At 46.6% G+C, this 24,760-nt stretch overlaps 1 protein-coding gene across 1 annotated transcript in view; it reads right to left on the reverse strand.

Moving 5' to 3' along the window:
- Positions 1 to 3,158: 3,158 nt before the first annotated feature.
- The window catches only part of LOC146871500 (F-actin-monooxygenase MICAL1-like), a 147,273-nt gene continuing 125,671 nt past the window's right edge, over positions 3,159 to 24,760 (reverse strand). The window contains exons 5-7 of the mRNA XM_085647101.1: positions 6,765 to 6,920; positions 5,933 to 6,033; positions 3,159 to 3,452 (exon numbers count right to left, since the gene is read on the reverse strand). Of these exons, the coding sequence (XP_085503227.1) occupies positions 3,159 to 3,452; positions 5,933 to 6,033; positions 6,765 to 6,920 (551 nt within the window). The remainder of the gene's footprint in view (positions 3,453 to 5,932; positions 6,034 to 6,764; positions 6,921 to 24,760) is intronic.

Genomic DNA, 24,760 nt, shown 5'->3' on the forward strand with positions numbered 1-24,760 from the left:
CCCTGAGGACCACTTTATTTATTTTATTTGACAAGTTGTATATAGCGCTGGCTAGACCCGGAGGTATCAGAGTGCTTTACATGAGGATCTGTGCGTTACAAGTTACACATTTCATACGTTACAAGAGCATAGTAAAACAATAAGAAAAAGAAGCAAAGTTACACTAATTTGTCGGGGGGGGGGGTGAAGAGGGGACACAGCGTGGAGACGGGGAGAACCAGAGCTGATCTCCTCTATGGCTGTGTAAGCAGCTCCACCGGACATCGGGCATATTACTTGGCGTCCGATGTCAGGCTGATGAACGCAGATTAATCTGAAATGTCAAATTTGAAATGTGGGAGTTGGTGCGATGAGAACAGTCAAATCTAAGCCCAGGTGTGAGAGGGGGTCCAAGAAGGGGGGTAGCTTCCAGGGGATTGAAGCCAAAAAGACAATCACTAGCCAGGGAGCTCCCAATCTGAACTTCTCACCAGGCGGCCATTTTGAAGCTATTTGAAAAGGTTCGTACCTGCCGCATTTCCAGTAGCTAGATGATAGGAGTCCTGCCCCCCCCAAGTCGCGACAGGGGTCTCGCAAGTTGGAGCAGGTGTGCGCCGTCCATCAAGTCCTGCTTCCGGCTGCGGGAATTCAATACTGCAGGATGTTCAAAATTGCGTTTATGGGCTGTTATTTATTGCATAAAAACGCTCTGTGTTTTCAGAAAAAACAATCCCCAGCATGTTCGGAGGGAGATTACTGGATAAATGTGGTTCCGCAGGGAGCCCTGCTGCCGCCGCCCCCGCCCAGGACACGACATGAGTCTCGCAAGGCAGAGCAGGTGTGCGCAGTCATTAAGTCCTGCTTCCGGCCGCGGGAATTCAATACTGCGGGACATTCAAGAAGGCGTTTATGGGCGTAAAAATGCTCTGTGTTTTCAGAAAAAAACAATCCCAGTATGTTCGGAGGGAGATTACTAGGTAAATGTGGTTCCGCAGGGTGTATAGCCAGCTCCATGGTCAACCGAGTCTCTCGCTGAAGTCCCGAACTCCCAGGAGCTCTCGGCAGCGGTGAGACCGCAAACCAGTGCGCTGCCCCCTTCCCCACCGGCTGTGTCTGCCTCATACCAATGTTGCAGACACCGGTCTGAACTGGACACCAAGACTCTTGGTCCCCTGAAACTCCAGCATTTACTTTGAGTGGACCCTTCTTGGTGGGGTTGGGATTTTTATTAGAGCAAGTGGATGTTTGTTGTTTTTCTCTGGATACTCAGCAGCAAAGGCTTCAAGCCACTGGTCTGTCCAGTGCTGAACTTATACTTAAAGTCCATCGAAAAGAGGGAGAGGTCAGGCTATATTGTCTTGTAGAAAAGATTTTACAAATTTATTTAGTCTGGCACACTTGTCCCACTGGCTGACACTTTGTAGATATTTTAGTACAACGAAGGAGTCCTGAAGCTTCCCAGTTGAATCCAAGGCTCCCTAATTAGTTGGCAAGGACCAATAATATTGAAAATTGATCTTCTACTGAGAAAAGCTATAGACCATTTGGAGTCATATATAAGCCCCAGAAGTTGCTAGCACCTTATGGTTTTTGAGTGGTGTCATATTTTTAACTGCTGCTCTATCTTAAACCGGAAATGGGTTTCAATCAGGGCCATCAGGGGAGGGTCAGGTGATGTGGCAGGTTTGACTAAATTAAGCGACAAGAAACTGCAAATTATGCAGCTAAATGCAGCACATTTTGGGATAGTATTACCCAACTATTTTCTCATTTTTACACTTGTTAACACTGTCTGGGTATATGATGCCCCTCATTAGTACCAGTTTAACACCCAAATTTAGAAATAAGCAACAGAAAGGTGACCAATCAATGTTTGTAAAGGCCTTTCACTGCACAGGAATATGCGTCACTGCACGTTTAGTAACATTTGAACCGTTTTAGCTAGAAACTATTTTTTTTGCTGAAATCTGCAGATTATGCAGCAGATGATGGATTAATTAATTGATCCATAATTATGCTAAAAACACTGCGCCCGGACAATTCCATTGGCCCTGGTTTTAACCTTCATTGAAGTCACGCAGTGGCTGCAGATTGAATTTTAGCGTGTGATCTACTTCAGAGTTTGTAATCCCTACCGCCGTCTAGGGTAAACAAACTGAATGTCTACGTCTGGAGAGCCAAGAACATCTAGGGTACTTGGTACCGGCCTGGTTATCTCATTGGAGTTGCCCATGATGAAAAAGAAAGGCCTCACATCCACCCTGACTTTCACTACTATACATTTAAAACAAAATATGACCGAGATGAGATTCAACCTAAAATCTTGTCTTATATGTGCCCGTCCATCTTTCCAAGTCTCGTGCCTGAACAGCCTATTCAAAGTTTATTTTCAAGTAGGTGGGTTTCTACAACACATTCAGCAGCCCACCATCTTTCCCCAGAATTCAAATAAGATGCATCTGCAACTCCAGATAGATATGGAGAGAGTTTATGCCAGGTGGGTCCAGCTGGACACCTTGCAGACAGGATCAGTATACAGGCTTACAACCTTGATAGAGATGCAAGTGGAGGAAAGGGGCCTACGCATCTTTTGCATTACCGTCACCAAACTAACGCTTTAAGCGCATGCATGCACATACATGTATCAAGGCATGGTATTAGAGATAAAAGAAAGACTCAGGCCAGGACTAAAGCCTGAATTACCCCCGTCACTTCCAACAACATTCACCTAGGATGAATACTTCCTCTCTGAGGCCATCGCACACCCTGAAAGGTGCTAGGCCCTCAAACGGCAGGGAATAATTCACATCACCTTTCAGACGAATTGCCAAAATATATAGAATGACAAATACTTTATAAACAAAAGTTTTTGTGTCAAATTGGTAAGACATGCTCTCTTTCACATACAGACAAACTGTCCTGCAATCAAATGGGAAAGACCATACATACATTCTGTAGGGCTAAAGCAAAGTTGAACTCTGCCCAGCTATGCTGGCCTTACAGAGGTTTGGACTAGCTGAAACATTTCTCGTTTTCCCCATTACTCAGTCGGTCTTGTGTTATGCATCAATGATAACCCGCCTTACTGATCTGTAATGGAACTAAATAACCCCATCATCATCTGGGAATAGGGGCTTTCAGAACCTGCCTGTTCAAAATGTACATTTACTATGTCCTTTCTAAGCAGCATGAATTAGTCTCCAGATGACACGTACCTCCACCAGGCAGTCGCCAACCAGCCCAATCAGTAGGCGGGCTCCACTCCGCTCCCGTACCAGGGCAGCGTTTTCCGCTCGGTACATGCAGGTAAAGTCGAACATGTCCACATCCGGCCGCTGCTGGTGGTTCAATGCAAACTCCATCTGCGGCAGCTGGTAACCCGTAGAGAAGTTAGCGGCATCCCGCGCATTCTTGAAGAGGGCCTCTGAGTCCACATTGGCTGGAGACAGAAGGCTATCTGTGTCCGGCAGGTCCTAGGGAGAGAGGTTAATCAAGAAAAGGAGATTCAGCCACAGTAATGAATGGCAAGTTATAATTAGGGCTCCCGGTTTTCCGTTTATACGGATTTTTACATATAAATACAGACGGGAAACTATGTTTCCTTTGTCTGTATTTATATTTAGAAACTGCAAAATACTAGTAAAGTTTGCCGCGCTGCCATGCTTAACCCAGAGTTGCCACACCTCTGTTCCTTTTGTTGCTGCCCCAGCCCTTCTTTTGAATTGGGCATCTCCAGGGCTCCGCCACTCCAGTGAGCTCTGCGCCAGGCCGTCACCATTTCACAAGATAAATGTATTTCTGTGAAGTCAGGGGGTAGATTAATGGTGACCACTTGATTGCTGCTTTTGACACTGTCTGTCCTGCTGCAGCCTCTGGCTCTGGATCCGACCCCCCCACCACGTATGAACAGGCAGCACCAGGGGGTTTTGAATCGGCAATTAACCTTCATTGAGCCGAAGGATTAGGATAACTGCAGCTCAGGGAGTGTCTATTGTATTCTGCGAGCTGTGCTTTTAAATAGTTGTGTTTGCATGTTGAAAGCTCTGTACGACTATGAACTTAAAAAGATACACTTTCCTGAAGTGAGGTGATGACAGCACCTCAGCTTTTGAGACCTTGCTGAAAGCCTGCACGCAATCGGGTTAATAAAATATTAAAACGCGATAAAGAGACATGTTGGACATTGTACTCATTGTAAAAATTAGCAGCCCCTCTGAAAAAACAAATGCAAAACAAACCAGCGTTATGGCTTTAATTTTACCATCCTTTGATAGATGAAAGACTAAGGTGACTGCTGACATTTGAGCTTACGATATGTCAGAAACCACCACTAAACTTGCTGAGCCATCTGATAGAATGGCATTACAGCAACAGTGCTGGGCTCTGAACAGAGAACTGGCATATCAGCAGGTTAGGCTTCAGTGTGCAGATTCAGGCACACTGCATTTGTGCTTTCCTTTGCCTCCATGCGCTATCAAATTAAAGACCGTTGGTTTCTATTTTGTTTTAAACAGCTGGATTTTGCGCCCTTACTCGTGTGTGGTTGTTTATAAGCCTATTTTGATGCATGGGTGTGTGAATTGCATATGATTCCTCATGTGGGTGGGGGGGGCTTGTGGTGGCCCTTTTGCATTGTGATCGGTGTGCTTTGCGTTCATTGCCATTTAGTTTGTTGTTCCCTCAGCTCTTGTGTCCGTGTACAAGCAGTTGCACATGTGTTTTTTTTAACTGAAATAAATGTGGAAAAATACTAGCTGTAGCGTCGTCTTTTGTTTGTGGCAAAAATAAATGCGGATAAATACAGAAAAAATGCCCAAAAAATAAATATGGATAAATACAGACGGAAATGGCAAAAAAATAAATACCATAAAACCGGGAGCCCTAGTTATAATATGTCATTAGATGCACGAGAAAACCCTTGCACATGGAAGCCCTTGGATAGGCAGTTGAAACAGAGTGAGTGGAGATCAGCATGTGATGCAAAGACCCAAAGCCGGCTCTTCATATATGGAACCTGAATTGATTATTCGGAGCCGCCCTTTCAAAGGAGGCTAGGCTTTGCTGTGGGAACCCTTATAGGGATGATGCTCTTAAAAAATGCCAGTTTACAACTGAGACTACTGGCTAGCGGGCAGTGAAAGACCAAATGGTTCCAGTGGTTCAAAGCCTGTGAATTCGCTCGCATAGGACAGGGTGTTGCATCATGTGGGCTCCTTTGGATCAGAGCAAGATGTTTAAACCTGAAGTGGGGCACAGGGACAGAAGGCGAACTGTACTTGAACCCGTGCACACTGCGTTTCTGCAAACATGCAAAGTATACACACGAAGTGTGCACAGGGGTATACTTTGGACTCAGTAACAGCGTTTGTGGCAGCTGCACGACTAGCAGAATGTAATCATTACTGGCCTTAATTAAAAAGGTTAATGCTAAGAAAGAACAGATAAGCAGCCTGGTGTTTATGTGCAGGTTAAGTGGACATTGTACGTCTGTTGACGATTAGTGTGATGCGAGACCAGCTATGGGTTGTTCCTGTTGCTGCTCCTATGTTATGTTGTATTTGAATATTCAGTCACCATCACTTCTTTGGGAGCTCAGTTCGCTCTATCTAGAGAGTCACGTACCCCAAGGTTAAATGACAGATTCTACAATGGACACAACCAGAAACACCTGGCTGGCCCAGGACTCCAAGGGAAGGGCTCCCCCGTATCTATGAACGACAAACTCAGAGTAAGCGGTTAGTTCCAGAAACTATGGCCCAAAGGACATGTACTACACGAAGGAGTTAAAAACCAAGCGGTCTACACAATGAGCTTCCGTTCCTGTGGTACCTGAGTGAGCGATGAGTCTCAGCCATAAAGGACCTTTTGGTAGTATATTGGTGACTTGTCTATCTTCCATCAATCAATCATGAAGTCATGTGGAGACTGGTGAATCCCATCGCCTACTCCTCACCTGCAGGATGACCCCCATCTTCAGCAGGCTCTGCTTCTTGGCTGTCATTACAAAGTAGTGAGTGTCATCCCTGTAGTATACAATGTTCTCCAGGTCGATTCCTGAGTGAGGGAGACAGGTGGTTAGTACAAAGAAGAGAAGAACACCAGAAACACACACCAGTGATAATCCCAAAATCCCATCAACAGCCTTTTGCTCACCCCAGCAGCAGTGGCAAATATCAACAGCAGCCAGAAACCACCCCAAAGGACTCCCCAAAAACAAAAAGCATTGTAAAACTGTGGACAGCCCTGACAATATTAACGCAGAGGTCGCCGTTAGGAATAGGAGGCAGGCTGGCCCCTATTCCCATAGGCCATGCCTACTATGTGCATATGTAGAGCACTAATCCAGCATTTCATGTGCTAGTCCTGCTCGGAAGGCAATGCTGCTATTCTGTTGCCGACGCAACGTATCTCCACATATAGGAGGAAACCTGAACCGATGCTATGGGGTTGTACATGCTGTATGTATTTGAGGGACACTTGAACTGCTGCTGAACCTCGAGAGGTAAGGGGGGTCCATCTGTCTGTCATGCACTACCCCTCCGTGTGATGTCGGTTGCATGTATGAAAGGGAAGTGTGTCCCAGCAGAGCCCATCTTGTACCAGTGATGTGTCAGTGGACCTAACACCCATCAAGCAGATGCTAAACCCTTTGTTGTGCAGGCTGGGGAGCAGTGCACACTCTGCAACAGGTGTAATGTATGGGGCCTCTTTCAGGACTGAGTGATGTCCAGAACTGGAAAGGGTTGATGGTACAAAAAAAAAAAAAAAGTTAACCAGACTCTGACCCGTATCTTTGAGAAGATTCTTAAAGAACTTCTGGTTGTAAATACGGGCGACTCCGCTGATCTCTGCCACCTTCACCTCTACTGCCGTGTGTCTGTTTATGAAGTTGGCAGTGATGCCAATTGCCAACTTTCCACGAAGCTCCTTCCGTCGAAACCCTGCAAATGCAAGAGAAACTATATGCTGGGAGAAGGGAAAGAGGTAGGGATGAGAGTAAATACAGGGGAGAAGAGGGGAAACTGACAAAAGCAAGATGGAGACTAGAGAAATTCGAGGAGGTGCTGTGGCACTCTAGGCACACTTGCCCTGGATTCTCTCGTACTTGTAAATTCAGTGTACAAAGACAGTCAGTCATTGAGCCCGGGACCTGTGCTTGACCAATCTCACACCTGATCGTGAAGGTGATCTGGGATAGGCCTGTCTCCCTCTCCACTAGCGACAAGAAGCACCATAACACAAGAGGCTAGCGCCAGAGATTCTGGGTCTAAGAACAAGAGGGACAAAGGGTTTGAAAGAACCAGAATAAAAAGAAAACCCACAGTGATAGATCAGAGACATGGTAACACAACACTTGTGTCTAAAGAAGCATTTCTTTATTTTGTACTTGGCTCCATGTACCAGGTTCAGGCACAAATATGGCTTGAGATGAATTGTTAATATTATGGCCCTCAACCATGATTGGACACTGAGGGGCCGATTCCGATCTCGCTCGGAAGGGCATCGAACGCGATCCGGCCGGAAAAAGTACAAGCCGCACACGTGTTTTCCGCCCGACTCGTACAGCTGTACGAGCGAGCAAGTACGATGCGAGCAACGTGAAATTCACCGACTGAGTCGTTTCCGGGTCCGAACCGCTCTGTATGTCTCGTCCGTAAGTAAACCGTGCCGTGCAATGGATGAGATTTACGACCGAGCCAGTACTATGCACGTGTCTCCCCAACACAGGCATGTACGATACGGATGGCATCGACGCTTACCCACTGTAGGGGGCGCCCTTGTGCGAGACGTACCAATTCAGTCAATGGGAGCCCATGTACGCGTCGTACGACCGGCTCCCATTGACTTTTATGGGAGTCTATCCGAACAGAGTTCGGCAGCATGTGGCCGCATCGTACTCGCTCGGTCGGACTGCAAGACTCCGGGTCGGTCGGGAAACACTCCGGATCCAGATCGGAATCAGCCCCTGAATTGTGATGATGCCAATAACAGACGTTACCAGCCCATCGGAATTATGAAATTAGCTAGAACATCACAGAGCTATTTCTTTTCACCTAGAAATAACTGGGTGAAATTCTGTGGTAAAATGAAGATTAATTGGGATAAATAGACCCAGAATTAATGATGGCCTGGTAATTCCCCATTGCTTTGAGGGCCACGCAGTCCATCTCATAGGGGGTTAGATTGTCTTTTCCCCTGGAGTTACCTGCAACCACAGCATCCTTAACTCCTTGGATGGCTAGACACTGGCCCACTTCCAGGGTCAATGATAAGGACTGTCCTAGTAACAGACTTTGACAGACTGCAGTATTTTTAGGGGTGGGGTGGAAAAAAAGAAGGAAAACTGGAATGGGTGCTGCAGGTCGATCACATTCTTCCAGCACCTAGCAGAGCCAAAACATGGCTGGGCGGAGCACGAGTGGCATAGAAACCAGCTGCTGGTAAACGAGGCAGAGGAAATGAAAATAGATGCCAGCTGACGGGCACAGGGAGAGGGGAGTAAGATTCAGCGCAGGAAGAATGATCAGATAACCAGAAAAAACAGGATTGAGGAGCACGCGATACCAGACAGGTACATGGAAATTACCTCACTGAGGAGCCTGAGAGGATGTTCGAGTTCTCCAAGTGGTGGATAATTAGTGATACAGCCATGGCGAGGACAAACTACAAGATGGAGGCGAGTGAGCTGACAAGTAAGGAGAGCAATTGGGAGGACAGGCTAACAAAAAGAAGAGAGTAAAAGTAGTCCAAAAAAAAGCAAGGGTAAAGCGAAGAGGGGAAAAGTAAACAGGAGAGGTAATTGGGAGCAAAAGGAATAAGATGTATTGTTTTCTTACTTTCAACATGGCTGCTGTATTGCGTTGCCTTGTCTCATGTCAACCATGTTGAAAGTTTGAACCATTTTCTATGCTTTAAAGATGGCCATCGCATTGCATCCCGCAATTTGGTGGCCATCTTAAATGTAAGAAATAGCCTTTCAAGACGGTTGGTCGCCAGTATTGACTTTGCTGGTGCATTTTAAATTCATCTGGCATTGGTAAAGCCAATAGTGGCGGCCAGCATGGAACAGGAGTGGGGTGGTTGTAGAGGGGCAGTGGTAGGAGTGGGAGGGTGAGAAAGTGGGGGGCTCCAAGATGAACAGGAAAATGCTGTAGGACAACGGCCAGTAGCATCACCAAGTCCACTGCCTGGCATACCGCAGAGGAGTCAAGAGCATCTCCATCCTCATCTACGGAGAGACACGAGGGGTGCTCAAGGTCTTACTCACACCGGTGTGAGCATAGAGGGGAAAGTGAAAGAGCACAGAGACGGCACTGTACTCAGAGGGAGGAGACAGATGGGGTCAGAGAGATTGGAGGAGCAAGGAAAGTGGACAAATGTGCTCTAGATCCAAAGGAGACGGAGGAAGGAGCAGGACATGCACTCCCAATGAGAGATCAATGAGAAATCAACCCCCAACAATAGTTCTATGACTTCAGTAGTGGAAGGATAAAACTGAGCCAATCCAGGAGGGTAAAGAGGAAATACTCGGAGCCAGGACAAACAGAAGACTAGGGAGGAGAACCATCCAATAAAGAACAGAAACCGAGACAGTCTAGAGCACGGGTACTCATAGTACAGCCCGCGGGCGGCCCGCCCGGCCTTCGTTGGCGGCCCGCGGTCCGTTGTCCTTGAAGGATTCTTTACCAGACGCCATTTGTCCGTAATTTTAACCGGGCACCGATCGCGCCGGCACAGCTTCCACCCACCTCCCTGCTTGACTCCGATGCTGTTGAGGTCGGGTGTAACAGACTCCATGCAGTGCCAAAGCTCAGATCCCCAGCAGCATTGGAGGCACAGCGGGATGGCAGCCCTCGCACCTTCCGCCCTTGATGAGCTGTTAAGAGGTGCTTGAAGGTGACTGAGCGGGAGGGGCTGAAGCTTCAGGAGCAAGGACATCTATTCAGCCCTGAATGTGTAATGTGTCTGCAATTTAGAGGGGCCTCACACATTCCTTTTCTGCCCAGGGCCCCAAACATCCTAGAGCAGGCCCGGATTACCCCGAGGCAGCACGTGTTTATCTTCACAGAGCTTAATTACGGTCACTAAATTGTAAGCAAACCTCGGTTCTTCAAACATGCAGTTTATAATGTAATTTAAAAAAAGAAATGGCACAATCACACCCACACTGATTAACAAAGTATGGCGGACAATCAGTTAAATCAGTTCTCTTGAAGTATCTCCTTTAAGTACTGTACATCACAGTGGGGGATGGCAAAACTAACATTTTAGAAAGAGCCTGTCTTCTCGTTGTTTTGTCCAGGAGTGGGTGAGGGAGGAGCCCTACCCCACCCTGGAAGAGACCTAGATACTAGAATACTGCATGCCCACCCTGGTGGATCCTGTTCCCCCTCCTGTGATGGCTCCTGCCCTTCCGCCCCCCCCCCAGTGATGGCTCCTGCCCCCCCCATGTGGTGGCTCCTGTAACCCCACCCCCGCCTGTGATGGCTCCTGTCCTCCCTGTTGTGGATCCTGTCTCCGCCCTGGGTGGCTTCTGTCCCAGTCCTGGAATGGCTCCTGCATCGAGGGTGAAGTTCTTGATGGGCCTCTTCTCAAAAGGCTCAGCTCAAAATTAATATGAAAAGTTGAGCGAGTGAGTAAGTGAAGGGATGGCTGGATGGCTGGATGAATTAGTGAAAGGGTGAATGGATGAATGAACGATTGAATAGATGGATAATGAGAGGATGGATGGATGGATGGATTGATGAGTGAGTGGAAGGATGGATGAGAGGAAAGGTAAATAGCTGGATGAATGGGTGGAAGGGTAGCTGGATGGGTAAAAGGGTGGATGGATGAGTGAAAGGATGGATGAGTGAAATGATGGATGGATTGATGAATTGATAAGTGCAAGGGTGAATGGATGGACGGATGAGTGAAAGGGTGGATGTAAGGATGGATGAGTGAGTGAAAGGGTAGGTGGAAAAAAGGATGAATAGATGAGTGAAGGAGTGAAAAGATAAATGGATGAGAGAAAGGATGGATGAGTGATAGGGTCAATGGATGGATTCATGAGTGGATGAGTAGATGGGTGGGTGGAAGGAAGGATGGCTAAGTGAAAGGGTCGATGGAGAGAAAGGGAGGATGGATGGATGACTGAAAGGGTGGAAGAAAACTAGTCGGTGACATGAAATGTAAAATAAGTTTGTAGTGTTTGTCTTTAACATATCTATTTTTGGGACTCTGAAGCCTGTGCTGCACTGGGCATGTGCTGAATATCCGGTTACTGCAAATTGCCATGCAATCCCACTTAAGATTGCTATTGCCTGCTAATAAAAAAACATTATAAACATGTGCTCCATGTAGTTACATCTGCTTTGGAAATACAGCATTGTCTAGTAATGTTTTGAAACGGCAGTGAAATTTTCCCCCCTATAGCCCCACCCCACTGACCCTGCCCCTAATGACCCCACCTCCACCAGTGCGGCCCTCGGCCAGAAACCACACTGTAAATTTGGCCCCCGAGAGAAAGTTTGTGAGTACCCATGGTCTAGAGCAATCACGAGCGAGAGGCTGACCGACAGATACTATGTAGCACAGTATGCAATGCTCTCCGAGACAACCAGCTAAAGTTGTCTGAAGCGAGACTGCAAAAATAATGTGAAACTGGAGTAAAAAAGAAAAGAAGAAAGGTCCGTTTTGGAAAGCAGCAAGGTAGGAGAATGATGTGAGAATTGGAGTAAGATTGCTGTAAGGGCCGGGGGAATGAAAAGGGAAAGACGGAGGGAGACGTTAGTCACAGGAGATGATACAGAAGTAAAGAGAGGACCGAGTGAAGTAGTAGTATTGGAAGAGTGGAGGCGACAAAAAGGCGAGAGGGTGAAGAAAAGATACGGTGGAGAGAAGGGAGGATACAGGAAGTGAAGGCAAAGAGAAAACCGAGTGAGCCAATCACAGAAGCCTGCACGTTTGATGACGTAGAATCTGCCCACGTAGTCTCCCAGCAGAAAGGAACATTAGACAGAGAGACCCGTGTGTAGGATGCTAGGCTATACAGCGTGGAGCCCTTCTACTGACATCAACACCAACATATGAAACACACATGTCCATTAATATACAGTGAGAGCCTCTCTGGGACATTAACATTCATGACAGCCAAAAACGCTGCCTCTCTGCCAACCTATTGACAAGAATTAGCAACTTCCCACAGCACCCTCCGAAGAGGACGTCCCGTGTGGGCTAACTGTAAACCCTGTCACTTACTCTATGAAATGTAATCCTACATCTATTCCTAACCGCTTTAGTTTTCGCAATGAGCAGCGATCCTTTGCCTTTCCGGGTGTGTCGTGTGCTAGAAAGCACAAACACTTCAATGAAAGGAGAAAATACACAGACGAGAGAGCATGCTGCCTGAGAGAGAGCATGTGCACCCAAAGAAGAGAACACAGGCCTAGCGGGTAGTGTGCCGCTGACGAAAGTGTGCGTCGCTGGGGCAGGTGCGCAACACCCATTGAGCTCACCGGGCTTCAGCCGCCCCCCCCCCCCCCCCCCCCCTTCCCCCTCATGTGTGTCAGCCGGGGCTGAGACAGCTACGCGGGCTGGTGATCGTCTAATTGCAGCTGCACCGAAGTACTTCACAGGTCTTTAAAAGACCATTTACTTGTTAATGAGGCTTTTGTTGTGTTTTCACCCCTTCTTAGAGCCACTCTGCCTATGGCTGGAAGAATTGGCCAAAATATCTTTTTCATGCTTTGCACACATCTTCCGTCAGCACAAAAGCAACCCAGACATATACACTCACAACTTGTCAGAGGCGCCATAGAGTTGGGCATTACCAAGCTCACAAAACCCATGAGCTTCACAAGCAACGTGCCACTCCATAACACAACATTAATCCAAAACCCTGGTTAAAGAGTTACTATGGGCAAGAAACCAAACTCCCAATTGCTGGAGATACATATTTCAAGCTGGATAATGCACATTCCAATTTTCCTAAATGTATTCAAGTTAGTAAAGCCGTGAGACAACATACGCCAGACACTACTAACAGTAGCACAATACCAAATACACACATTAAATCTCACATGTTGACAACACCCACACTACTGATATCTTACTCCATTAGAAATCTGACTCTAGCCTGTGACTGAATCCTTAAGACCAAGGCATGAAGATATCTCTAAAACAACTGACTCCCAACAATCCTCCAAGTCATTGGTGAAGAAGGCATCTTTGAAAACAGAAAACATAGCTCAGTGATGGGCTCATCCAATAAAAGTATCACACTGCCACTATCTGCTATTAAAGGCTATTTTCCAAGTGTGCTCTAGGAAGAGTCGTCCAAGAATAGGTCTATGAAAGAAGTCAAGGAACTATTCACCTGGTAAACATCCCAGTGAAGGACGCAGGGATGAGGGTGGGAGAAGGGCAACCAAGGAGTCGCAGGAGCCTCCGAGGACCAAAAACACAAAACCTGAAGGGTGTTACACTTAATGTAATTTCTTTAAAATAGCTTCTTTCTCAATGCCATCAACTAACAGCTCTCCGCACAGCTAACACTATTGAAATTTTACTATAAATCAGGTGGGACAGAATCACTCTGTCACGTAATACACAGGTTCTAAGGTGCTTGCCAAGGGTTTTTTTGTGCATCTCTAAACTCTGAACTGTGCAGGATTTATTTAAAAAAACAACAACAAACAACAAGACTTTCCATTCTCAAGTGCCATATTTTTTATTTTAGAAGGGAGTTCTTTCAAGAGGCATGGAAAATCTCTCCGACCTGATGGTAGTTTTCCAACTCCATAGCTACTCAGCCAAGGGTGTCTTCTGTATACTGCAGGTGATGTCAGTGCACATGGGTCGAGCGGTTTGTAATCACAAAAGAGCCCAGGAAAAACCACACCTACAAGGCAGCAGTGAGTCCAACAACACCCCTTCATTTAACTACTATGTAAAAAGCCAGTCACCAAGAGAATGATCAAAGCTCTTCCTTGAAACTAGAACATATGAAGCTAGGGTCACCAGTGATTCCGCGGACTAACAAGGGTGCCCTGGGCCCTAATGCAAGTTAAAAAAAAGCCAGCCCCCATCCCATGGTGGATGGTGCGATAGTTAAAAATAAATACAAATCAGCCGTGGAAGGGATGCAGTCTGCTCCTGGTGCCACTGCACCTGTTGCACTTCGGATTGCTACGCCCCAGCGCTGGTTCGGTACTATTTCGAAACGAGATGTGGGATTGAGTATTTCGACCAAAGTAGCAAATGAGGCGGTTTTTTTAAAGGAGCTGGGGCCATCTTAGTATGCTACAGAACACAAAGCCCATTCATTCAGGAGTGCCTGGAGACACTAGCATCCTTCTTTGAGGCACGTTTGTAGAGCTAGGCGATTTATTTCTCAGCTTGGAAGCTGGTGAAAGAGCTAAGTGAACTAATGATTCCACTGTAGAGTAAAAACGTGATCACATAACGTGTAAAGTGCTCTAATACCTTCAGGTCTAGCTAGCGCTATACAAATCTCAAAATCATAATAATAATAATAATAATAATAATAACAGGCTACAAATAGTCTTTCATCATTCAGAGGTCAAAAAAAAAAAAAAGGAGTAGCACGGAGTTGGGTAGTAATGTACATATCAGTGCCTAGATACCAAACAAACGGTAGACAGCGCTATGTGCAGTTAATTGTGCTATTTTTGTCTGTCACAGCCGTACATAAGTTTGCTCAACAATACTTTTTACGGGCTAACTAAACATAATTCTACATTAAAAGTTATACCTGTGGTGTACACATTCCTTGCACTGGGTGCGTTTACAAAAACAAAGCGGCGCAAAATATTTCACGAGTCTCAGGCCACACATAGTGAACTCACCCCCGCAGCTGGTGAAACGAGGTGCAAGCGGCATCGAGTGATGAAAAACAGAGGTGAAATGAGCAACACTGAACAAAAGGCGCACCCTCTGAAGTGTTGTGGTAGATTTAACACCTTATCTGTGACGTGGCCAAGTTGCGAATGGCGGCAGTACAAACTACAGTAAGGTCCCTGTGAGAGGACTGCAGAAACATGCGGCAGATGAGGAGCATGAATGATAAAAGAGAAGTGGGAAGGTGAGAAGCCAAACAAGGAAGGGGCAGAAAGGATCGGTTTGCAGATCAAAAGATAGCAACACAAGGGGAGCCTTGGAGTGATGAAAGGCGCTAATTGTCTGTCCTGCAGATGGTGGCGGGGGGAAAGGAACCGAAAGGAACGGCAGGCTGCAGTAATGGAGCGTTATTCAATACGTGTGGGAGAATGGGGGAAGGGCACTCACTGCAAGCGCTCTGCCGCCGTACTTGGAGTGAATAAACAAACACGGGCCCGCAGTGCGATTGCTCGTTTCTGGCTTTAATAGGAAAGTTATCAGAATACATCACACAGGAGGAGGTCGCCAAAAGTTAGGTAAACTTGCACACACATAACGGCATGGCCACGCCCAATCGAGACATGGTGTCCTCCCTGAGACAATTCCTTTCTCAACAAGCATACAAAAAAAAAAAGTGCTTCAAGCTATGATAAACCTACTGTGTCACACCGCAGGTAAAATATCCAATCCCGCTGGGCGTGGTTAAAAGGAGACAGAGTGGCAACAAGCAACGATTGGCATGCCTTAGGTGCAATCATTGCACTGCCTTTGGCATAATTCGTGACGCCAAACATCGCGCACGAATGAGAACTGAAGGCAGAGCTGGGACACGGCTTTTGGAATCGTATCGATTCCAAGAAGCCTCGTATGAAGAGGCAGCGCATGCGCTGCCTACGTCAGGCCGAGACCTAAAAAAAAAGTGGGGGGACGCGGACGTCACGACAGGAAGCAACGTCACGAAAGGTGGCTTGCACCATCAGACTCATTGCCTCCCCTTGCTCACCCCTTAGATGCGATTGCATCAGAGAAGCCAGCGCGTGAGCAGCGTTCTGAATGAGCTCCGAGTGAATGTGTGGCTCCTCCATTTGCTCCAGTTATCGAGCTCCCGGTAAAATATGTGGGGGGACACCGTCCACCCGCGTGGTACCCCGACTCGAGCCCTGGACTCAGAGGAGAGAGAGAGTGCATGTTGATGAGAAAGAGAGCAACATACAATTAAGTGATGGAATTAATGCTTGAATTAATATCAGACTCTAGAGCGTTCAGGGCTGCATTCCAGACCATCATTTTTCACCCGCTACGCTACGCTACTCTAGACACTGGCCAGCCATATGCAAATCAGTCTCGGTCCTGCTCCAATAAGAACAATTCCGTCCAAACTGCCCGCCCAGGTCCCCTCCAGACCCCACACCAGTTTCGGCATCCTTAAGCCTCATCAGTGAGGTATAGCTCGAGTCTCGTGTCACGGTGAGCACGTGACCCACGTCTGGGCCTACTCGGTGCACTGAACAGCGTCAGATGCAACAAAAACGAGGCGGTGGAACAAATGCTCAAATTGTTTTTTCTGTATCAATTTGTTAGAGTGTTCGGGTTTTGTGAAATACGGATATATAGATATTTACACAATAGTGTGCGCCTGCCCTGTATTATTCAAAGACCAGTAATGGACACAGAGTGCCTTGTGGAAGACCGTGCAGCCAAAAAGAGAATGTGTAAGAGAGAAAAGAGTGTGCAACCGTGGAGAGAGAGAGTACATTGCCAAGGAGAGAGTGCAGCTGAAGAGACCGTGCAGCCCAGTAGAGTGCGCAGCTGAGGCAGTGCTTAAAATGGAAAAATAGAAGTGCAGGTACTCTGTACCAGAGTCCCAGCTTGTGTATTTCTGAAATGTGCGGGTACTTTCCTTTTAAAAAGTATTACATTTCTCTTGAGAAGAGCCGGTACCTCTCAAAATAAAATAGTGCCAGTAATCCTTACCGGCCAGTACCGGCTCACTTAAAGCACTGAGCTAAGAAGAAAGTGTCACTGACGATAGAGTGCCAACGAGGGATAAAAGAAAGATCTGAAGGTGAGGTACAGGGTGCCTGGACAGAATCTTGCGCATAGCTCCTTCCGGCCCAGTTCATTTGGTTTGTCCAGGCCTGCAGCTCTTTTCTACCAGTGATCTTCATTTGTAATTCCACTGCAGGTGCAAATCCTTTTACATGGGGTGATTTCAAGCGAGCCTGGCTCTTTTCAAATGAGTTATAACACATGCCAAGCCCAGCTGCAGGGAGGGTGGCTACTGGACTCGCACCAGGCTATGAGGCCAACGGCAGAGGCATGGGAGATTTTAGCCCGGAAGCAAAGGCCGCTGCAGCTGTGCGGGCAGACCGGCCGCCGACTCTGCCCAGTAAAGGTCGGACAGCAAAATAATTATACTGACAATAATGATTTGTCCTTTTACATAGCACTTCGCACCACACCTATGCAGCTTTTACGCACTGTAACAGATGGGAATATTAGTCTGTTTACTCTAATTAATTTAGACTTCAAAAGGATGGAAGGTTCAGTTTGCCCTGCTGGGGTCTGAATTCAGGACCTTCAGAACACCCGCTTTGGTGAAGAGGAAACATTCACCTCACTGAGCCATCCAGTTGTGAGTGTGTTCATGTGTGATATTGTATGTCACATAGATGGGTATCCATATGTGATAGTGTTTGTCAAGCTGAAGTCATGGTGGTCTCCCTGCAAACTGTCATTTGCAATGTGATATGACCGTGCGCACCCCCGTTGTTCAGGGAATTCTTTCGTAATGAGGTACCACTTGGTGGGTGGGGTAGGTTTCCCCCCTCCCAGTCCCACTGTGCAGTATATACCCCCTGCTCAGTGAAATTGCCCCAGTGGTGGTGTTGGCTGTTACCCAGATTCCAGACGTCTCTGGACAGACATACATGTCCTGCAGCTGTCGGGCGTGACTGCCATGTGAATCGCTCAGTGAGGAGGTGGGTGAACTAGCAGTGTTCAGTGCCCTGCAGGATTCAGCGATGGAAAACATACTCCAACAGGCCGACCAAGTGGGGGCTCTCAGAGTAAGGGCGTTCGACTACCCATCCTAGTTAGAGAGGACAGAGATATCCTTTTTAGGTCGAGGACCGCCGGTCTGCCGAAGGCAGAACCGGAAATCGGAGATTTAATGACTTGGAGAAGAGGGGCTTGAACCCGCCCCTCTTCTCCCCTGTTCTCCATTGGCTGGCCTCTTCAATGCTGGCCAGCCATTGGAGAAGAGGTCCCGTCACTCCGATCAGGCCCCATCCTTTTCGGATCGGGGGGCGTGTTTTTTGCAGAAAGTCTAATTATCTCCTCCAGCCAATGGCTGGAGGAGATAACAGCAAAACACGCCCCCGAATCCGAAAAAGACGCTGCGTTTCTCCGAGGCATTTCTGCTCTGCCTCGGAGAAAGGCAGCGGTGTTTGATGACTGCTTGGAAATATGCTTTTTACAAAACGCTGCAAGTACTGAGGTACCGAAGATTCTCTGTTGCAGCAAGGCACTGAGTGGCGGTAAAAGGAGTTTGATGTAAATATACATGCGTCAGCAGCGGAGGTGCAATAAGCGTGCATCTCAAACAGAAACTGAAACTTCTCTATCAAGGAGAAACATCACTGCCAAAGTTCAGAGCTTGTGAAAAAGCGACCAGCGAAATCACTTGCTAGTTAATGTTCGGGGGGGGGGGCTAAGCAAAAATTTCGGGGGGGGGGGCTGAATCTTTAAACAGTAGGCAGAGTGGCGCTGATTTCGGGGGTGGGGGGGCTGAATCTAGGCAGAGTGGAGCTGCGGGGGTTCTTAGAAGGGGTGAACCAACAGCGAGGCCTCATTAACATGCAAATGGTCTTTTTAAAGACCTGTGAAGTGCTCGGGCGCGGCTTTGTGTCTGCCCGGGAAGCGGTCTCATCCGGGGCTGCCACACACGACGGGGGGGGGGGGGTCTGAAGCCCTTTGAGTTCAATGGGTGTTGCGCGCCTGATCACAGGTAAATGCGGGAGAGAACGGGGTTGTTGAGCAGGGCTGGCTTGCCCGGGCATCGGGCGTTTCCTGTAGCAAAAGTGCTTCACAGTTAACCTCCCCCATGACCCTCCAGCTGGTCCGATACAATTGCCAGGCCTACTTTGGGGTTCCAGTTCGGCCCTGTTGTTGAGTATCCTACCCAGGGCTTTAAGTGGGATAAAAAAAAAATGGGTGGGGGTGGGGGGCGGTGTTGCGCGGGGTCTATACGACTTGTATTTTGCTGTCTCTTTTGTCATTGCATCCAGGCATAATGATACAGCAAGTAACATGATACCTGCAACAAGTTAGGACTATTGGCTTTGTCAATCGTTGTTAGTTGCATAAGATAAATTAGCAATAACTGTGGCTTGTATATAATATTGAAAAAGCATCCACTTGAAGCCCTAGTGACACCACGACAATGTTACTGCTCCTGAGTTTAAAAAAGAGACAACAATATAATCATGCAGTGGCTGAACTCGACAGATTAAGAAATATATCCCAAATTATATATAACAGTCGGTAGACGCATGCCTCTACAGTGTTCTCTTATATTTTGAAACCAGAATTGGTCAAGTTCGTATCCTTTCAAAGTTCCCTTTTCAAACAATCATTATCAACGCCAAGTCTGGCCCTAGCATGGTAGTGCGATTTTTTGTTTAGTATTAATAAAATTTGACACTTCAGACAGCAGTTTCAGCAGAGAGGACAAAGAAGGAATGGGCATGGAATCCAAATACTAATCATGCATATTAGTCTGGGCCACTGGCATTTTGCGCTGCTGCAGCGTTTTCCTCATAATTATGGATTTGCCAAACTTCCCAAATAATGCTCGCATAATAAATCTCGCTTTTGAGAGTGATTAAGCTATTGACATTGTAAATAACAATGCCGTTTCTTTAAATGTTTTAAAAACATAAACAAAAATAATGTCATGAGCAATGCCAATAGCTCTAACTTTAACAATGCCGAGACCGTTGCATTGTAAATGCTTGTTTAGGTCGAGCCTAACGGAAGTGCTCATGCACTGCTCACTTTGCGAGGCATGCTGTAGTACAGTATGCAGTGGAAGCTTCACCCACTCCCCGCCAAAATTTTTAATTGGCTGGTGTCTTTGTCCTTCGTAACTGCTGGCTTCTGATTTATTATGAGGTTTGTTAGTCCCTCCTTGGTACCAACTTGTCTCCATTTATTACCTCCCATAACAACTGGATCTTTTACTGGTGGTGTTACACAGTCTGCTTCACTTTGGCTGTGAGCACTATTTTCTGTAATTTTTTTTTTATTTGTAGCGTGGTCCGCTTTAACATTAGCGGCCGCTCTTCTTTACTTAATTTGCATGCAGCGTGATTCGCTTTCACTTTAGCAGCCGCGCTTGTTTATTTAATTAATTTGCAGCGCTGTCCGCTCACTTTAGCGACTGCACTTGTTTAAAGGAGTCTTCGAGCCGGGGCACCCAGCGAAGGTAGAGTGCTGAATTGCAAGAGTTTTGCAAGCATCCAACGTCACTGTGGTTTTCAGGGTTACTTATTGGATATCTCCTAACTACCATTAGCAATAGACGTAGCGAACGCCCACATGAACATGTGCTGTTGCGGCCATGTTTAAGAAGGGCTGAGAGCGCCAGTAGTATCCCAACACCGAACCATTCTCCCGCTGGGCATAATTTGTTTACATGCAACTGAGAAACACAGCAAGACTATCAAACCTGACTTACGAGAAATGACGTACAGGGTATATGGTGCAGGTTACTGACATTCTCTTCCAACACCAAACTATAGGGATGGCCGTGGTGTTCGCCGGACAGATGCAGATTCAATGCTGCAGCGTCCAGTTTTAACCCCTTCGCCGCGGGGGTAATTCCCCCGAGGTGCGGGGGGGGGGTCGGCGGCGGCGGCGCACAGGCGGGGAATCAATCAATCAGGCGTGGGCGGGCCGCAACCGTTATGACAAGCCCAGCTCGTCATGAGCACAGCTCCACTGTGCCCCATGACGAGCTGGGCTCGTCATGAGCACCGAAGCAGTTATCGATTCCATTCAATCTAACAGGCTGAGATTTGCACACAGATTCAACCCGTATCGAAGAGTGTCAGCTTTTCTTTTTTTGTGTGCAAATAACCGCATTATGGTGTTGCAATGCAATGGGTCTCGCATTTACGAGAGTTTAAGCTATTGGCATTCTAAATGACAATACCTTTCATTTATATTTTAAAAACAAAAATAAAAGGCATTGTCATTTACAAGGTCAATAGCTCAAACTCACAAAAATGCGGGACCTATAACAATGCTTGTTCTGTCCATATTACCGGACTGTTATGAACCGTTATGAACAGAGAAAAAAAAAAAATGATGATCAACCTCCCCTCCGACCCTGGGATGAAATGCCCAGGGTACGAGGACCACAGTTTGTCTTTCAGAAACAAAATCCCAATTTGGATGTTTGTTTCTAAAAAACAAAATAGTTTGGTGAGGGGCCGTTAGAAACTTGGTGGATGCACAGAAAGCGTTGTGTTTCTTCACAGACGCTGCTATGGTACTGTCTCTGAACTGCCTACAGGGTCGGATTGGTAAGTAGGGCACTCGGGCGATGGCCCGGTATTGGAGTTGCAGCAGTGGGGCGCTTTTATGGGCAGCGTTGTGGCCCATTTGGGCTCTGTCTGTGCTGTTTAGATGCAGTGCCGGCTCCTCTGATAAGGCAGAGGAGCGTCAACCCAGTCCCTAAAGGGAAAAATAAAATAACGTATTGTTACTATCATTTTATTTTCCCTATTGCAGTCACTGTTCGGTCATGGTAGGGTCTGGCCAGAGCAGGGAAGGAGTGGTGTGCACTCCCTAAGGGTGCATGAACTGTTTGGCCGGCTCTCTTGGGTCGACCAAACAGATCATGCGCACTTTGCATCCAATCACACCGCAGCCCCAGCTGAGCTATTCAGCAGGCTCATTTGCATAATGTCCGGGTGCTCACCATCACGCTGTGTTTGAGCTGTGCTGTCAATCACATTAACACCATCCTGTGAGAGAATTGAGACACTCTCAGGAGGTATTTTAAAGAAAATGTGCGGGACTTTGTGTTTGCAGGTTTGCTCGGCGACAAAGGTTCATAAATAACGTATAAGGGAGGATTGATGAGTGAGTGAAAGGACGGATGGGTGTGCAAGTGAAAGACTGGATGGATGGGTGAGTGAGTGAAAGGGAGGCTCTATAGATGGATGGATGGATGAATGGATGGATGGGTGAAAATGGATGGAGGAGTGAAAGAGGGTAGATGAATACAAGGGGGGCTGGATGGATAAGTGAAAGAATGGATGGATGAATGAAAGGGAGGGAGGATGGAGAGGGGGTGAATAGAATAAAGGAGTGAAAAGGTTGATGAATGGATGAGCAAAAGGATTGCTAGGTGTGTGTGATAGGGTAGATAAAGAGATGGATGAGTGAAAGAATGGATGGATAAGTTTGGAGATGGATGGATAGATTTGGATATAGAAGGGTGGAGAGAGGGAATGGTGAAAAACTGAATGATGGATGAAAGACTGAATAGATGACAAAAGGTAAAGGTTAAATGGTGGACATCAGCAGGTAAATGGTAGGATGAAAGGATGAATGGATAGCTCAATGGAAGAGACAGGAGATTTATTCAGGGGAGGGTCTTGATTAGTTGCTTCATTTGCTCGGTGCAATAAGAGCTTTGGTTCGAAGTGGGGGCATTTTCGGCCTACACAGTATGTAGGGCATTAAGAAGGGGCAACTATTACAAACAGGGAAATGTTAACATATCATCGTGTCTGGCTTAAATTTTGTTATGTTGTACATTTTTGTAGAGCGCGGCTAATACCCGAAGGTGTCCTGGCGCTATTGCAAAGGGGTCCGTCCTTAGTCTGAGACCGGGGGTAGAAAACTCAAAGTGCAAACAGACTGGTCTTGAGTGCCTTCCTGAATTCCAGGTGGTTGGAGATATGTCTAAGAAAAGGTGGCAGTGAGTTCCATGCCTTGGTTGCTTTTGCTAGGAAACTTCGCCCGCCCCAATTCGCTTTTTTTACCCTGGGGACTGAAATTAATTTGTCCTCTAAGGACCGCAGGTTTCTTCCAGGTGTGTACCATTAAAAGTGCCTTATCAAGTGGTGGGGTCCACTTCTATATAAGGCTCAGTGCGTGATGCACATAGCTTTAAACAGTACTCGTTTATTTACAGGCAGCCTGTGGTACTTTAAAATTTGGAACCACATTGGAGGCAGGCCCCTACCCTGCCGACTTTGGTATTAACAAACCGCAAATGACAAATGCGGTATGTACAAGTGTTTTGTCATGTTTAAACCAATGAATTCACCGTATATATATATATAATACTACACATTGAACCCTTGGGTTCCATATTAGAACAGTAGCCATTTTTGTGATTGCCCTCACAGAGGCTGTGTGCTAAGGCCATGCCTAGGCCTAAAGGACACGTACACCTTCTGTGACTTCTCTGTGACCTGTGCAAACTGACTCCACTGCCCGAGGTCAGCCCTGTCCGGCCGGTTCCTTTTACTGCGGCCAAATGGGATTAGCATCAGGGCCCGAGGCATCATAAATTCCTTCTTCCCACACGAACCCTGACTAATCTCTTTCACATCTGACTCTGTTTCCTACTTTATGGCTTGTTTTACGAGCAGGAGGTGCCCGTTTATTGGGGTCTGCTGATATCTGATGAGGGTTCTGAGCCTTGCTGGGTTAAAAGATTGTGGGCTGAACGAACTGGAATGTGGGATTGTCATCATGACTCTGCCTTTTCTTTGAAGCCAAAATATGTGAATGACCACTTGTGAAACAGGGGCAGTGTTGCCCAAAGCGTAATATTCTGTATAAAAGAGAAGACTGGTTTTTGTTCTGCAGACTGCCTCATTCAGTTGCTAAGGCTTCTGTGCGACGTAGTCTCACTCATTTGAGTTTAATAAAGATGTCTTTTCATATTTCAGCTTCTTTGCCAAGTTCTTTGTTATATTACCATGAGAGTGGAATTTTATAATACTACGCCAACATGGAAAACGAAGTCATAGGGTGCTACCCCTGGCACCGCTGGGGTCCTAAAATCCCCGGTACTTCAGTTGGCGCCCGACAGCGCGGCATCAATACAAGTGACTATCTGGAGGAGCGATCTTGTCAGAGGACAGAAATCTACTGGGAAGAACAGGACAGAAGTCCACTAAGCAGGTACTCTGAGCACCGAGGTTCTGGGGGATTCTTTGTCTCTGCAGCCCAGTATATCTCTGATCTTTCTGACTTTGACTCTCCAAAAGATGTCACTCCCGATTAGAACCCTTTTTGGCGTGAGTATTATAAAAGACGTTTGGTTATGTAGAACTTGACAGTTAGAATTCGGATAACCTTTTGATTAGTAAAAATAAGAATTAAGTATAAGTGCTTTGGTTCTTTGTCTTTGATTTGGTTATCGCAATTACCAAAGCCGAGGGGTTGGTTTCTTGGTTTGTTGATTTGGTCATTGCAATTACCATACCCAAGGGTCTCGCATATTTGCGAGTGTATTGGTAGAGATAAACCCTTGAAGTTTTGAAGCTAGATTAGTGAGCTATAAGATGCCTGATCTTAGCAAGTTTGAAATGTAGCTTTGGAACTGTGAAATTTGTGTTGGCCAACTTTTGGTTTGTATAGGTTTGGATATGCGAATTGCAATTTGTGTAGGCAGGTAATGAGGAGATATTTCTCCATTTGGTTTAGTTGAACGGTGCACGTACGAAAAATACCTTAAGCACCATTTTGATTAGAATACTTGCGTTTTCCGCAGTATTTTTGACATGCCTGTTTGTAAGCTCACATGGAAAAATGTGTTGCCTTTTTGGAAGGTACCATAGTTAAAATCGGTTAGATTTGAAAACATATT

This window comes from Triturus cristatus, chromosome 1_1 (assembly GCF_964204655.1).
Source record: "Triturus cristatus chromosome 1_1, aTriCri1.1, whole genome shotgun sequence".
Classification (NCBI taxonomy): domain Eukaryota; kingdom Metazoa; phylum Chordata; class Amphibia; order Caudata; family Salamandridae; genus Triturus; species Triturus cristatus.